Below are 13,255 nucleotides of genomic sequence, written 5' to 3'. Positions count from 1 at the left end.
TTTTAATATTTGAATGACGGAAGCCATTAAAAGACGTCAAGACTACTTGCTTGAACTTCCATGTCTTTGGCAATTTCCTCCCTTCTGTCTGCTCCCTTTGTGGCTAACTAGATGCTTGAGTCTCCTGACTTCATCATCCAACTCACCTAACCATTTGTTCCTAATTTTTTTTAATCTTTTGTTCTGCTTGCCGGAGGATGTTCTCAGCTTTTATTTTCCATTCCTTCTAATTGAGGATGTTTATTTTAGTGTTCTTAAGTTTTCTTCTGTTTTCTGCATTTTTTTTTTGTTTCCTCGGAGCTCCTTTTGTCTCTCGTTTCGTCCCTCATGGTAGAAGCGTTGCTTGATGTCTAGTAATTCTTTGTCCCTTTTATCTTCAAAGTGGGGAAGCTGAGGCCCAGGGTGACCCGTGAGTCGGGGCAGATCCAGGATGAGCAGAGGAGACCAGGCTGTGCAGAAAGTGGGAAGTCAGCCCCCCTCGCATCCTGTCGCCCCTGGCTGGGGGAGGCGGAGGTGCGGGTCGGGGGAAGGAGGCTCCGGGCCAGGAGGGCTGTCCTTAGCAAGCCCTTACTGAGTGATGGCTATATCTAGCCCTGGGAACGGGGAGGACTGTGGGCAGGGAGGGGAGGGACCTCTGAGGCTGGTGGCCAGCTGGCCCAGCCCTCTCCCAGCACACTGGGCCAGGCAAGCCTCTCTGACGTGCTGGCCAGACAGAGGTCGGAGGAGGGAGGGCAGGCGTCTGCCCTGGCCCCTGCTCCTGCGCTGTAGTGATTGCCTCTGATAACCCTTGAGCTGGCGTAGAACAATCTGACCGCACCAACTCCTGGGGCGGAGCAGTGGGCTTGCCCTCGTACCTCCTCTGTCCACATGTGTGTGTCCATGTGCACAAACAGATTTTAATCCCGGCTATCCTTGAGATTCTCTGGCTGGTCATGGTCTTGGGGACAGGAGGTGCTGGAAGGATTCCGGTCCTGGTTCTGTATGCCCTGGACCTCAGTTTTCCCATCTGCCCAATGGATTAGATGGAGAGGTGCCCAGGGCCAGTCCACTGCCCTCATGTTTTGTCCCCAGGAAGAGGGGCATCGCCCTCCCTGCCAGCACAGCTAAGGAGCTGCAGGACTTCATCGGCATGGACAAGCCGCTCAGCCTCCCCGGCTTCCTGGCCAAGTTCGACTACTACATGCCTGCCATTGCGTGAGTCCCCCACCCTCAGGCCCTGGGCAGCGTCGGTCCCTGTGCCTGGGACAGCTGCCAGCACCAGGCCTGCACCTCAGCCTGTGGGGCGGGAGGCCCTAGCTCTGCTTCTGACCATTGTACATACTTGCTCAGAACTCTCTGTTTTGGGACCTCAGTTTTCCCTTCTGGGAAGTGGGTGTGATAAATTGAAATTCCTTCAACTTCTACAGAGAAGTGACAGAATGTGTGGGTTAAGAACACAGATCCTAGTCTCACACTGTTTCATGAAGTAACACTGGACAAATTCACCCTCTCTGGGCCTCAGTCCCTCATCCAGACAGTGGGCCTGGGATCCTGTCCACCTCTTAGGGCTGGAGTTTAGAGTGAACACAGCACTGTCCTCACCAAACCCCCTCTTACTATGCAGACAATTGCTACCTTTATTGACAGCCAGACACTGGTGCTTTTGTTATTTTGCATTCCTTCCATTTTTTAATAGCAGAATCTCTCTCAGACAAAATACAATATATGGATAGCTCACAGAGCTATACGTTTTGTAGTCATCAGTAGGGCTGCTAGGGGGACATACTCCTCATTTCCAGAGGAGGAACTGAAGGCTCAGGGAAGTGAAGGGGCTTGCCCAGGACCCCACAACTGGCAGAGAGTGAAGTCCAGATTCTTGCCCCCATGCCACCTCAAGCTTCTTGGCACCAGGCAGAGTTTCCCAAGGCATGTCGGTGCTCTGGGAGCTCAGGAGGGGAAGAGGCAAAGGTGCTGGGAGCAGTCAGGGAAGGCTGGCCCGGGCCTTGGGGTGGAGAGGGCGTGAATTGTCCAGAGGGCTAGGCCTGAGGAAGGGTTTGGAGGATGGGCCATGCATGCGTTATTGGAGGACCAGTGAAGGTGTGTGAGGCAGGCAGAGGCCTTTGGCTGCTGTAAGTGGCCGAGCACACATGAGAAGTCCTAGCAAAGGAAGATGTTGTGCCAAGGTGGCTGGCTTCTTGCTGGAGGCTTTTAGGCTCAGCCCTGCCCCCGGTAAGCAGCTGCACTGGCAGACACATGCCCCCTCCCTAGAGGCATCTGCCTCGCACCTCCCAAGACAGCCCCACCCCAGAACATAGACGCAGGCTGAGGCATCTCTCCATGCCACCCCTGAGGCTGCTCCTGTCTCTGGCCACACGCAGAGGGGGCCCAGCCCCCTCAAGGCCCGAGTCAAGCAGGCTGTTAGACATTATTTCCTTCAGAGCCGCTTGAGACTCTGACCTCCCCCCACCCCGCCAGCATCCACAGGTGTCAGATGAGAGCCCTCATCTGCCACGTCGGCGTCTGGCACCTTGGGCACCACGCGCACCCCCAAGCTAGAGTCCCCGGCACTTGCCGTTTCCTCTTCCTGGGACGCTGTTCCCATAGGTGCCCTGCGGCTTGCTTTCTCACCTCCTTCATGTCTCTGCTCAAATGTCACGTTCAGTGAGGCCTTCCCCGATCCTATTACTGATCGTGCAGGCCCCGCCCAGTTACCATTCCGTACCCCCATCCCCTGCTTCCTGTGTCTCCATAGAGATTTTCACCATGCGACCAACGACATATTTCACTCATTTATTTGCCTGTCTCTTGCTAGACCGTAGGCTCTGACAGCAGGGATTTGCCGTTTTCCCTGTGCCTGGGACAGTGTCAGTCACGGTGGAAGGAATGCATGCCACAGCTGTGGCGGAGATCGGGCACCCTCTCTCTGGGAGGCTGGCACCCCTTGCAGCAGGGCTGACTCCACCCCCTAGGGCTGTTCCCACTGGAGAGGCAGCTCCTGCCCGTTGTCACCCTCCAAGGCACAGGTACTTGCAGTGACCCTCCTCCTGGCAGTGGCCGGCTTCCCCAGGGCGCTTCCCTCACACATTCTGCTTTCTAGTAATTGTTCCGGTTTCACTCTTCGTGGCAGAAACTTGCAGCCAAGGCTCAGTCCACTGTCCTTTGATCAACACTCACAGTAGCCCTTGCAGGTTAGTTTGCACGTTGCTTCTGCAGCCAACACTCAGAAATAACAATGAAACAGTTGAGCATTTTTCTGTTCTGCTCCAAGCCCTGGCCCAGGTGAGTTTTATGAGATTTAACTCATCTGCCCTCACAATAACCCTCTGATGTGTGTGTCAGAGAATGTGATTAACAGGTCACACAGCAGATCAGTGTGGGAACCGGGATTCAAGTCTGAGTCCCAGGGGTCTCCCCATCCCAGAGTTCCCTCTGGGTTTCTCCCTCTGTGCCCTTTTTTCTCTTTAGTTTTATTGGAATGCAATCGACGAGTAGAAGTTGTATATGTTTTAGATGTACAACTTGACCTACGCATACCTTGTGAAATGATCACTAGTCAAGCTTGTTAACATATCGATCACCTCCGTTATTGTGTGTGTGCGTGCGCGTGTGGTAGGAACCCTTAAGATGTACCCTCTTCGCAAATCTCAGGTGTGCAGTGCAGTATCGACTATAGTCACCGTGCTGTACGTCATCTTCAGAACTTACTAATCTTGCGTAACTGAAGGTTCGTACCCTTTGATCAACATCTCCCCACCCCCTGCCCCCGACAATTGTTCTTCTACTTTTGGTTTTTATGAGTTTGACTATTTTGGATTCCACATGTGAGATTATGCAAGTATTTGTCTTTCTGCGTCTGGCTTATTTCAGTTAGCATAATGTCCTCCAGGTTCATTCAAGTCACAAATGGCAGGACTTCCTCCTTTAAGGCTGAATAATACGTGTGTGTGTGTGTGTGTCAGAGAGGGAGAGGGAGAGACATTTTCCCATTCATCTGCAGGTGGACATTTAGATTGCATCCATGTCTTGGCTATTATGGATAACACTGCAATGACCATGGGGGTGCAGATATTCGGTGAGATACTAATTTCATTTCTTTGGGATACATACCCAGAAGTGCGATTGCTGGCTCATACAGTACTATTTTTAGAGGAATCGCCATATCGTTTTCCATACGGGCTAAACCAATTTACACTCCTGCTAACAGTGCACAAGGGTTCCATTTTCTCCACATCCTCACCAACACTTAACTCTTAGCTTCTCTTCTCGATAGTAGCCATTCTAACAGGTGTGAGGCGATACGGGATTGTGGTTTTGATTTGCATTTCCCTGATGATCCATGATGTTGACCACCTTTTCATGTACCTGTTTGGCCATTAGTATGTCTTTGGAGAAATGTCTATCCAGGTCCTTTGCCCATTATTAAATCTGGGTTATTTGTTTGCTATTGAATTGTATATTTTGGATATTAGTTCCTTGTCAGATTTATGGTTTACAAACATTTTCTCCCATTCCGTAGGTTGCCTTTTTACTTTGTTGATGGTTTCCTTTGCTGTGTAGCTTTTTAAAGCAAATTAAATGTGCTTTAATTTGCCTGATTTTGCTTTTGTGGCCTCTGTGTGTCCGTCCCTGTTGGCCAACATTCATCACTCAACAAATATTTGTGTGGCCACTATGTCCTAGGTTCTGTCCTCGCGTGAGGAACCGTAGCAGTGACAAGACAGATGGTGGAGTCTTTGTCTCATGCAGTCTACATTCTAGTAGGGGAGATGAAAATCGGCTAACAAACCATGTGACACGTAACATCGAGTGATAGTAAGGGCCATGGAGGAAACTAAAGTCCAGAGGAAGGGGTGGAGAATGACAGAGAGGCTGTTTTAAAATAAAGTGGTTCAGGAAGTCGTCTCTGCTGGAGCCGGGGTCTAAATGGAGGGAGGAGGGAACGCAGGACAGTCTGGCGGAAGAGCATGTAGGTGGGGGCGAGGGTGGCTGCGAACACAAAGGTCCGATGTGGAAACAAGCTTGACTGTGCCCGGGACAGAAAGAGCCTCTGTTGTGCTCGTGGAGTGAGTGAGAAGGAGGGCGCTGGGGAGGTCGGCAGGGGCCGGGTGATACGGGCCTTGTGGGCCAGGCCACGGAATTGGGATTTTATCCCACGTGGTGGAAGCCCTTGGGTTCAGAGCGGGAGGAGCAGTGGGCTTTGATTTGCATTTGCGAAGGACCGCTGGGGCCTGTTAGGTAAGGTGGTTAGAGCGGGAGGTGCAGGGGCCAGGAATTAGCATACGGTTCGGAAGCAGAGCTGCCGGCACTTGCTGTACCTTCAGCATCTTCTCCGGTGGACGCCCAGAGCTTGGGGCTGGGGGTTAAGGGATGGGGACCCAGAAGTGAGTTTGATCCGCCAAGGGTTGCGGACAGCTTTGTTATTCCTGGAGCTCCCGAGGGACTTTGGGGAAGGTTATCCCAACCCACCCCCTGCTTTCTCTTCCCAGGGGCTGCCGGGAGGCCATCAAAAGGATTGCTTATGAGTTCGTTGAGATGAAGGCCAACGAGGGCGTGGTGTACGTGGAGGTGCGTTACAGCCCACACCTGCTGGCTAACTCTAAAGTGGAGCCCATCTCCTGGCACCAGGCTGAGTGAGTGACTGCGTGGAGGAGCTGGGCTGAGGCTGTGGCAGGGTGGCCCAGCCTGAGACCCGAGGGTCGGACTGTTGGGAGGCCCTGACCCAAGCAAGACTTTGATTTTTCCCCCGATCTGGTCTATGGCTGAAGATGGGCTTAATTCTGTCATGAGAGACATGGTTCCCATTCCTCACCTTGGCTTATGTTTTTATCTTGGGCGAAAGCGTTTGGCTGTGTCTTGTCACCCCTAGTCCTAGGCCCAGGCCTGCCATCTAGGAACGTGAACCGGCTTACCCAGTGCCTACCGGGGCCCTGCGCCAACCCCAGGGCATCTGGCCCATTCCTGCCGCCCAGGGATCTTGAGTGGTGTCACACAGTCACCTGCCCCCCTTCTAGCCATGACTCTGATACAAGTGAACAAGTGGGGATCGGGCCAGGCGAGCATAGCCATGCTTTCCATCTGGGGGGTCCTCCAGGTCTGGAATCAACAGGCAGTTCCAAGGAAGCCGGAAGGGGGTTTGCTGGGGGGGCTTTGGCCATTTCCCTCAGGCTTTCCTTAGATGCAGTGGGTTGGTGGGAGGAGGAGGCTTCTGGAACATTCCTCTTTCTCCTTCTCTCCTCCCATCGCCTCCCCCCCATCGTCTCCCCCCGCCATTGTCCCCTCTCCCTCTGTCCCTTCCCCCCTCCTCCTCACCCTCCTCTGTCCCAGGGCTCCTCTTTAGACTTTCAGTTGTCTCAGGCCCATCCCTACTCCTTTCCCCACACAGAGGGGACCTCACCCCTGACGAGGTGGTGGCCCTCGTGTGCCAGGGCCTGCAGGAGGGAGAGCGAGACTTTGGGGTGAAGGCGCGCTCCATCCTGTGCTGCATGCGCCACCAGCCCAGTGAGTATGACCTCGGCCCTGCCCCAGGCTGCCCATCCGCCGCCAGCCCCAGCCTCTTAGACTGCTGCTGCACCTGGTCTCCCCTGTGCCCCTTGCCCCCGGCTATCCCTTGGGCCCGCAGTGGGACCTTGGGGCTTCCTGAAGTCATTAGAGCCCTTCCGGGTCGGCTCAGAACTTCCTGGCAACAGAGACCTTTTTCCCAAGGAGACCAGGCCTTATAATCATGTGACCTGTCGGAGGTTCAAATCCAAAGGAGCCTGAACAATAGAAAACAATCTGGGCCAGGTTCCGACCAGCCCGTGGCCCTGCCCTGAGACCCTGTGTGCTAGGCCTCTTCCGGTCTAGGCCACAGGACCTGAGTAGGTCTGATCTCCGGGATCTGAGGGGCCTCACTTGTAACTCACACTGATTAAATACCCAGAGCCCCGCTGTGTGACCTTGGGCACGTCACATCACTGCTCTGGACTTCAGATGTGCGTTGTCACAGGAGACGATGGTACTTACCTCATTTTCTAGTCTAAGTAGTGAGAATCGAAACGAAGGGTTAATGCCAAGCTGTAGGGCCCGCCTGCAACAGCGAGTGACCTGCGCGTACTTTCTCCAGCCCCTGCAGCAGCCTCGGAGGACTCGCACTGCCTACCCCATCTGATAGACGGGGGAACTGAGGCAGACAATGGCGAAGCTGCTTGCTTCTCAATCAGGAAGGCACGAAGCTCAGATGTGAACCCGAGGCCATCTGCTTCATTCTCTTTTAAACACTTCACGATGACTTTATTGGTTAAGAGTCCACAGTATGTTAGTATATCTCATAGTGCTAGTGTGTGAGTTGCTTTAGACCTGAGTGGGCCTCTGTCTCCTCGCCTGCTAAGTGGGGTAAGCCCGCCTTGAGCGCTGTTGTGGGGAGAAACGAGAGGACTGAGCCTGGGGCCTGCCCTCGGCGATTTACAAATAAGACCTCTGGGAAGCCTCACCACAACCCTGTGCAGGAGCTGGAGGTGTCTCCTCTGAGCCACTGGGCGGAGTGGTTTGCCGAAGGCCATGTGGTTAGGCCGTGACAGTCGTCAGGATTTGAAGACATTGGACCCTCTGTCTTGCGCTGCCCTCGGGTGGGGCTGGGGTGGGATGGGCAGCACGCAGCACTTCTGAAGGGACCCGCCTCCTGAGTGCTGCTGCTGACAGGGCCTCTCGCCCACAGACTGGTCCCTCGAGGTGGTAGAGCTGTGTAAGAAGTACCAGCAACAGACTGTGGTGGCCATCGACCTGGCTGGAGATGAGACCCTTGAAGGAAGCAGCCTCTTCCCTGGACACGTGAAGGCCTTCGAGGTGGGCCCTGTGGGAAGGAGGCGGGGCGAGGCCGGCACAGGTGAGCTGTGGGAGGAGCTTGTCTTCACCCACAGTAGGGAGCAGTTGCACAGACGGGAGTGTGAGGCCTCTTGGGTTCCCAGATGTGTCTCAGCTGGGTCTGGGGGCCCTAGGAATTGTGAATTCGGTACGAAGACCCCACTTACCATTTGGGAGTCTGAGCCCGTTTCTGCCTATGATTTGCTGTGTGACTTTGGGCAAGACTGTCTCTTCTCTGGGCCTGGTTCATCTCCTAGGATAACTGCATTGGAGCAAACGTCTTGGCCTCACAATGCACTTCCCTTGGGAAAGGGTGAAGCATGGAGTTAAGTGGGGGCTCTGGAGTCTCACTGCCCAAGTCCGGAGCTTGGCTCCCCACTTTCTAGCTGTTTGACCTTGGTCATATTACTTCACTTACTTGAGCCTCAGTTCCACCCCCTACCCCCTGTAAAATAGGTATTACAATAGTTGTGAAAGTTAACGTATGCAAACCATTTCATACAGTGCCTGACACGTAACTGTCTAGTCAAGTGATAGCTACCCCCTAATGATTTAAAAAGACCAGACTTCCCTATCTTGAAGGGGCCAGCCTGACCGTGGGCATGGTCCAGGCTGCGGAAACTCAAGACCCAAAGCATAGTGGAGGCAGGGCCTGCTGGGGCCCCCCAGGGCCCCCCACGACCTGGCTCTTGCCCTTTCAGGAGGCGGTGAGGAGCAACATTCACCGCACAGTCCACGCAGGGGAGGTCGGCTCTGCAGAGGTGGTGAGAGCGGTGAGGAGGCCGGGCTGACGAGGGGCTGGACCCTTCTCCCTGCTTCTGCCCCGCCTCATTCCGGGCTCCCCTCCGCTTCTCCGCAGGCTGTGGACACGCTCAAGGCACAGAGGCTGGGACACGGCTACCATACCGTGGAGGATGAGGCCCTCTACAAGAGGCTGCGACAGGAGAACATGCACTTCGAGGTGCCAGGGAGGGGGAGGACAGAGGTGGAAAGCCAAGAGGGTCCCAGGAGCCAAAGGTGCAGGGCAAGCTGTGGCAGGTGTGGGCAGTGGGCATTAGAGCTGCCCAGGTGGTAGAGGGAGAAGGGGACCGACGGGCTCACGGAGTCGGCAGCAGGGAGGCCAGTGTGACCGGGGCCAGAATGGTGCCAGAGCAGGTGGTTCCAGCCCCAGGATGTGGGGGAGGGCACGGTCAGCATGGCCTGGAGGTGTCCTCGCCAGCCCCATGCCTGCTCTTCCAGGTCTGCCCCTGGTCCAGCTACCTCACGGGCGCCTGGAAGCCAGACACACAGCACGCAGTCGTTCGGTGAGGCTTACTCCCCTGGGCCATTCAGTTTTGTACTAGGAGAGCCCAGGGTGGGAAAGAAATGCAGGGGCTGGGTCTCTTGATACAAAATCTGTATGAACCCTTGGGAAGCAGGCGCTATTCTCAACTTACAAATGAATCCAAAGCTCAGATGGACTGTAACTTGACTAAATAGCAGAGCTGGGCACTCTATAGCTCATTCCACTATAGCAGAATGTCCTACTGCCCCAAAAGAAAGGTGAGTGTCTCCTGCTCACGTGGTCTCTGCTCCTGGCCCCTTGGACAACCCCCAGGCTCCATCCCAAAGCCTTCGCCTGGAGGGTCTGCCCACCCTACCCGCTTCCACCCCACTGAGGCGGCCTTGGCCCGTCTGCAGGCTGTCCTGTGACTGAGTTCTTGGAGTGGCATCAGACCTCAGTAGGGCAAAGCCGCCTGTCCCTGACACGGGACGAGGACGGCAGAGACTTGGAATGACCCATGTCAGGCCACACTGGTATGCCTGTCAAGCGTGTGAGAAGAGAAGGAGCTTGGGCTCCAATGTTCCGGTTCCACGGGGTCCGGAGGTCTGCCTCAGGAAAGGGGAGTGCGGCACCTGTGGGACGTCCAGGTGGAGGCTCTCGGGGGCACGTGGGGGCACAGCCGGTGGGCTGGAGAAAAACTCGGGAGTCATCTACAAAGGGTGCTGGAAGGAACGATGGTCTCAAGAGACAGGGAGCAAGAGGGCCTCGGATAGAACCCAGACGGACAGTGACATTTGAGGGACTTAAGGGACAGGCCGGAGAGACAGGTAGGAGGGAAGCCAAAGTGTGGTGTCTGAGAAATTGAGAGAAAGGGTTCTAAGAACAGTCAACAGGGTAAAATTCTGCTCTACAAGCCGAGTGCACTCAGCTAGGAAAGGTCCACTGGGCCTCACAAGACGGTGGCCAGAGAGCGTGCCCACGACGGTGTCCACGCTGCCTGCAGAGTAGATCCCAGTGGGCTTGCCGACGACTGGGGGACAGTGTGGTCAGCTCTCCCAGAATGCTGGCGCCGAAGGGAAGGCTGGAGAGGGTGGGAGCCAGAGGGGTGCGTGCTCGTGTGGCCGCCCCACACCCCCATTCTCCTGGGTGCTCTCTCCTGCCTTTGCCCAGCTTTGGACTGGTCAGATGGTTTGAGTCTTGAGTTGCTAGTTAGGTGACCCTGGACGAGCCACCCGAGTTCTCTGTACGAGGCCCTGCAGGTGTGACTAAGGATTAGGTGAGGCTCACAGGGTGAGGGTTGATGCAGCGACTGCTCACAGGAGACGAAGGGGCTTTTCTCTGTGTCTTCTCCACATCCAGGTTCAAAAATGACCAGGCTAACTATTCACTCAACACAGATGACCCGCTCATCTTCAAGTCCACCCTGGACACTGATTACCAGATGACCAAGCGGGACATGGGCTTTACTGAAGAGGAGTTTAAGAGACTGGTGAGTGAGCGTGGGCCTCAGTGGCCTTGACCCTGGGCAGCAGGGCCCGGAACCTCTGGGGCTGAGTGCGTTTGCCTCAGCGGGCCAAGCCAGACCCAGAGTTAGCCGCCTTCCCCAGGGTCGTCCTGGCCTAGGCCAAGTGTGGTGTTCCATCCTTTGGGTTGAGACCTTCAGGGAACGCCAGGAAAGCTGTCTACCCTCTCCCTAAAAGATGCTCAGCTATAAAATTTTGCACTTTTCAGGCTATTCATAGATCCCAGGCCGAGCCCTTGATTTTGGGGGTTATAACACCCCAAAGTCTGTCCCTGCAGGGGTATCTTTCTGGCCCCGTCTCAAAGTTTCTCCAGCTTTCTTCTCCCACGGCTGTATCGTGGAGTGCCACTTTGAGAACACAGGACCTCATGGCCTCTGCCCTGGCACTTGCTGCTATGTGACCTGGGACCAGTTCTCGCCCCCCACTCCTGAGCTTAATCGCCCATATTCAGTGAAGAGGGTGCGCTGTCACTGGATTGCCATGCTAATTCCACGTTGTCTGCTGTGCTGGTGGCTCCCAGAACATCAACGCGGCGAAGTCCAGTTTCCTCCCCGAGGGCGAGAAGAGGGAGCTCCTGGACCTGCTCTATCACGCCTACGGGATGCCGCCTTCGGCCTCTGCAGGTACCTTCCCATCTGAGCTTCTGGGCGCTCAGCTAGCCCGCCTTTCTGTGGGACTTCGAGCAAGATGCCCTCCCTTCCTGTCTTGGGTGGCACCAAGGATGTATGACGACTCCCTGGGTACAAGTCCCTGGCTGGTGGCAGCATCGCACTAGATCAGCTTATTTTCTGTATAATGCTGTCTTGATGCTGGTCTGAGAGAGAGACTTTATGAAGTCCGGTCCTAAAGGTCTTGGCAACTTGGGGCATCTGCATGTCTGCCCAAAGCCAAGAGCAAGGAGCAGGGCCCAGGTCTTAGCTCTGTTCTGCTCCTTCCTGTGTGGCCTTGGCAAGGCATTCCTTTGCTCGAAGCCTGTCTCCCCGTTTGTAGAAGCGGGGCTCTTCTCTGGCTCCAAAGTTCTGTGATTTTTTTTTTTCCCTTTACATTCTGGGTACTGTGAGTTGCCTAACCTTTCTGCTCCTCTGGCCAGCAGGGCAGCATCGATGATGATGTCATAGCCGCCTCTCGGAGCCTTTGCCCTGTGGATGGAGTCTTCACAACTCTGGGGGTTGAACGACACTCCTACCTTACTCCCTCCAGGAAGACTGTGATTCCATAGTGAGCTACTGATGCTCTTGAAGCCCGTGTGTCCATGTCTACACACACACACATACCTCGGCATGGCCATGTCTCTCCACTGATTATGTGCCCGGGCCTGGCTGACTCTGAAACCCACCTCCGATGGTGACTTGTGCCGAAACCCTGGTGCTCAATAAAAAGCAACAGCTGGTGTCGTGCAGCACGTGGTATGTGTGCTGTGGTCTCGGGTGGGAACAGAAGGAGCCTCTGGGACTCGGCCCGAGAACCTGGCCGGCACTGAAACTGGGGAGCCGGAGCTTCCGAGGCTGGGGGTGAAGAGGGGCCCACAGCCTGCCCGCCCTCCAGAAACGAGGCTTCCCTTGAAATCTGTCCGCTCATAAGCTCCCTGAACTCTTAGCCCCTCCCACTCTAGGTTTTAAGGGGAAAACCTTCCTTCTGGGTTTGAGAAGCTGGCGACTGTGCTGAGAGGAGGTAAGACGGAAGACTGACGGCTCAGACACCAGGCCGAGGCGCGGTGCCGGCCTCTGCGGAACGGCCGGTCTGCTCAGGTATTCTTCCCATGAAAGCCTGGGATAGCGATGGATCCCAGCTAACTGTCGACTGGAACTACGAGGCCCAGCCCTGCTTTTGCTGTTTGAAAGAGAAATAATCTTAAACCAGCCACACAAATCAGCATTTATTTCCTGGGTCCCAGGTGTTACTTATCTTGGTAGAAAGAAAGGGCAAAGAGTTGATCCACGTAGTTTTGAGCACAAAAATCTCTTCTCTAAAAATGTATCTATCTGTGAAGCTCCGTGAGGGAACCTCAGAGCTGCATAGATGGGCAAAGAGTTTAGCTTACAATGGCTCCCCCCGAAAAAGGTGAATTGTCAGCTCCTTCCCTCTCTGCTGAAAAATGTTTAAAAGTTTTTAAAAGTTTAAAAGTGTTTTTTTTTTTAAAAAAAAAAAAGAGATTAGAAGGTCTTGACCTAGAAGGTGGGGGTTGGGGAAGAGGAAGCAGAGCTGGAACATAGTCCTTGCCCAGGCCGCCCATGAAAGGAGTGCCCTTGGGTGGGCTGCTCACCCCGGCGGGCAGGGCCCAGCCCAAGTCCTAGCGCTCGCTGAATAAATAACATCCTGTGGTTACAGTGTCGGGAAAGTGTACCTGGGCACTGTGAGGAGGTGATGGGAGCGTGGAGCCTGCAGGTGTGGGCGGAGGGCCTTCCCAGGGTAAGGGCCACGGTGGCCTCTGGGGGCAGTCTGGCCTTGCTTGCCTGGGACACAGGGCTCAGAGAAGAGGCTGCCGGGCCAGTGCCAGGGCTTCCTGTCCAGGTGGGGACAGCAGGTCTCTCTTCCAGCCTCCTTGTGCAAGGTCAGATTCAAGATGAGGTGGTCCCATCGCTGCTTTCGGGCTGATTGCTAGCTTCCTTGTCTGGGGCGCCTGCCTCCGCCTGTCCTTCTGGAGAGGAGA

The 13,255-nt window shown here is 55.1% G+C and overlaps 2 protein-coding genes across 11 annotated transcripts in view; one reads left to right on the top strand and one right to left on the bottom strand.

The window, feature by feature from the left end:
* The window catches only part of ADA (adenosine deaminase), a 26,352-nt gene extending 13,610 nt beyond the window's left edge, over positions 1–12,742 (top strand). For 2 of the 9 annotated variants that reach the window (XM_025039843.1, XM_025039844.1), the window contains 11 exons: positions 1,072–1,194; positions 3,077–3,167; positions 5,466–5,609; positions 6,362–6,477; positions 7,673–7,800; positions 8,520–8,591; positions 8,678–8,779; positions 9,058–9,122; positions 10,442–10,571; positions 11,126–11,228; positions 11,696–12,742. In XM_025039843.1, the coding sequence (XP_024895611.1) occupies positions 1,072–1,194; positions 3,077–3,167; positions 5,466–5,609; positions 6,362–6,477; positions 7,673–7,800; positions 8,520–8,591; positions 8,678–8,779; positions 9,058–9,122; positions 10,442–10,571; positions 11,126–11,228; positions 11,696–11,712 (1,091 nt within the window). In that variant the 3' untranslated portion in view covers positions 11,713–12,742. The remainder of the gene's footprint in view (positions 1–1,071; positions 1,195–3,076; positions 3,168–5,465; positions 5,610–6,361; positions 6,478–7,672; positions 7,801–8,519; positions 8,592–8,677; positions 8,780–9,057; positions 9,123–10,441; positions 10,572–11,125; positions 11,229–11,695) is intronic. The other 7 variants (XM_025039849.1, XM_015597078.2, XR_003043121.1 and 4 more) reach the window with 6 other exon arrangements.
* Positions 12,467–13,255, bottom strand: part of PKIG (cAMP-dependent protein kinase inhibitor gamma) — an 83,032-nt gene continuing 82,243 nt past the window's right edge. For both annotated transcript variants that reach the window (XM_006921836.3, XM_015597084.2), the window contains one exon: positions 12,467–13,243. In XM_006921836.3, the coding sequence (XP_006921898.1) occupies positions 13,164–13,243 (80 nt within the window). In that variant the 3' untranslated portion in view covers positions 12,467–13,163. The remainder of the gene's footprint in view (positions 13,244–13,255) is intronic.

This window comes from Pteropus alecto, unplaced genomic scaffold, assembly GCF_000325575.1.
Source record: "Pteropus alecto unplaced genomic scaffold, ASM32557v1 scaffold45, whole genome shotgun sequence".
Taxonomy (NCBI): Eukaryota; Metazoa; Chordata; class Mammalia; order Chiroptera; family Pteropodidae; genus Pteropus; species Pteropus alecto.
This window is presented reverse-complemented; position numbering and strand designations above follow the sequence as displayed.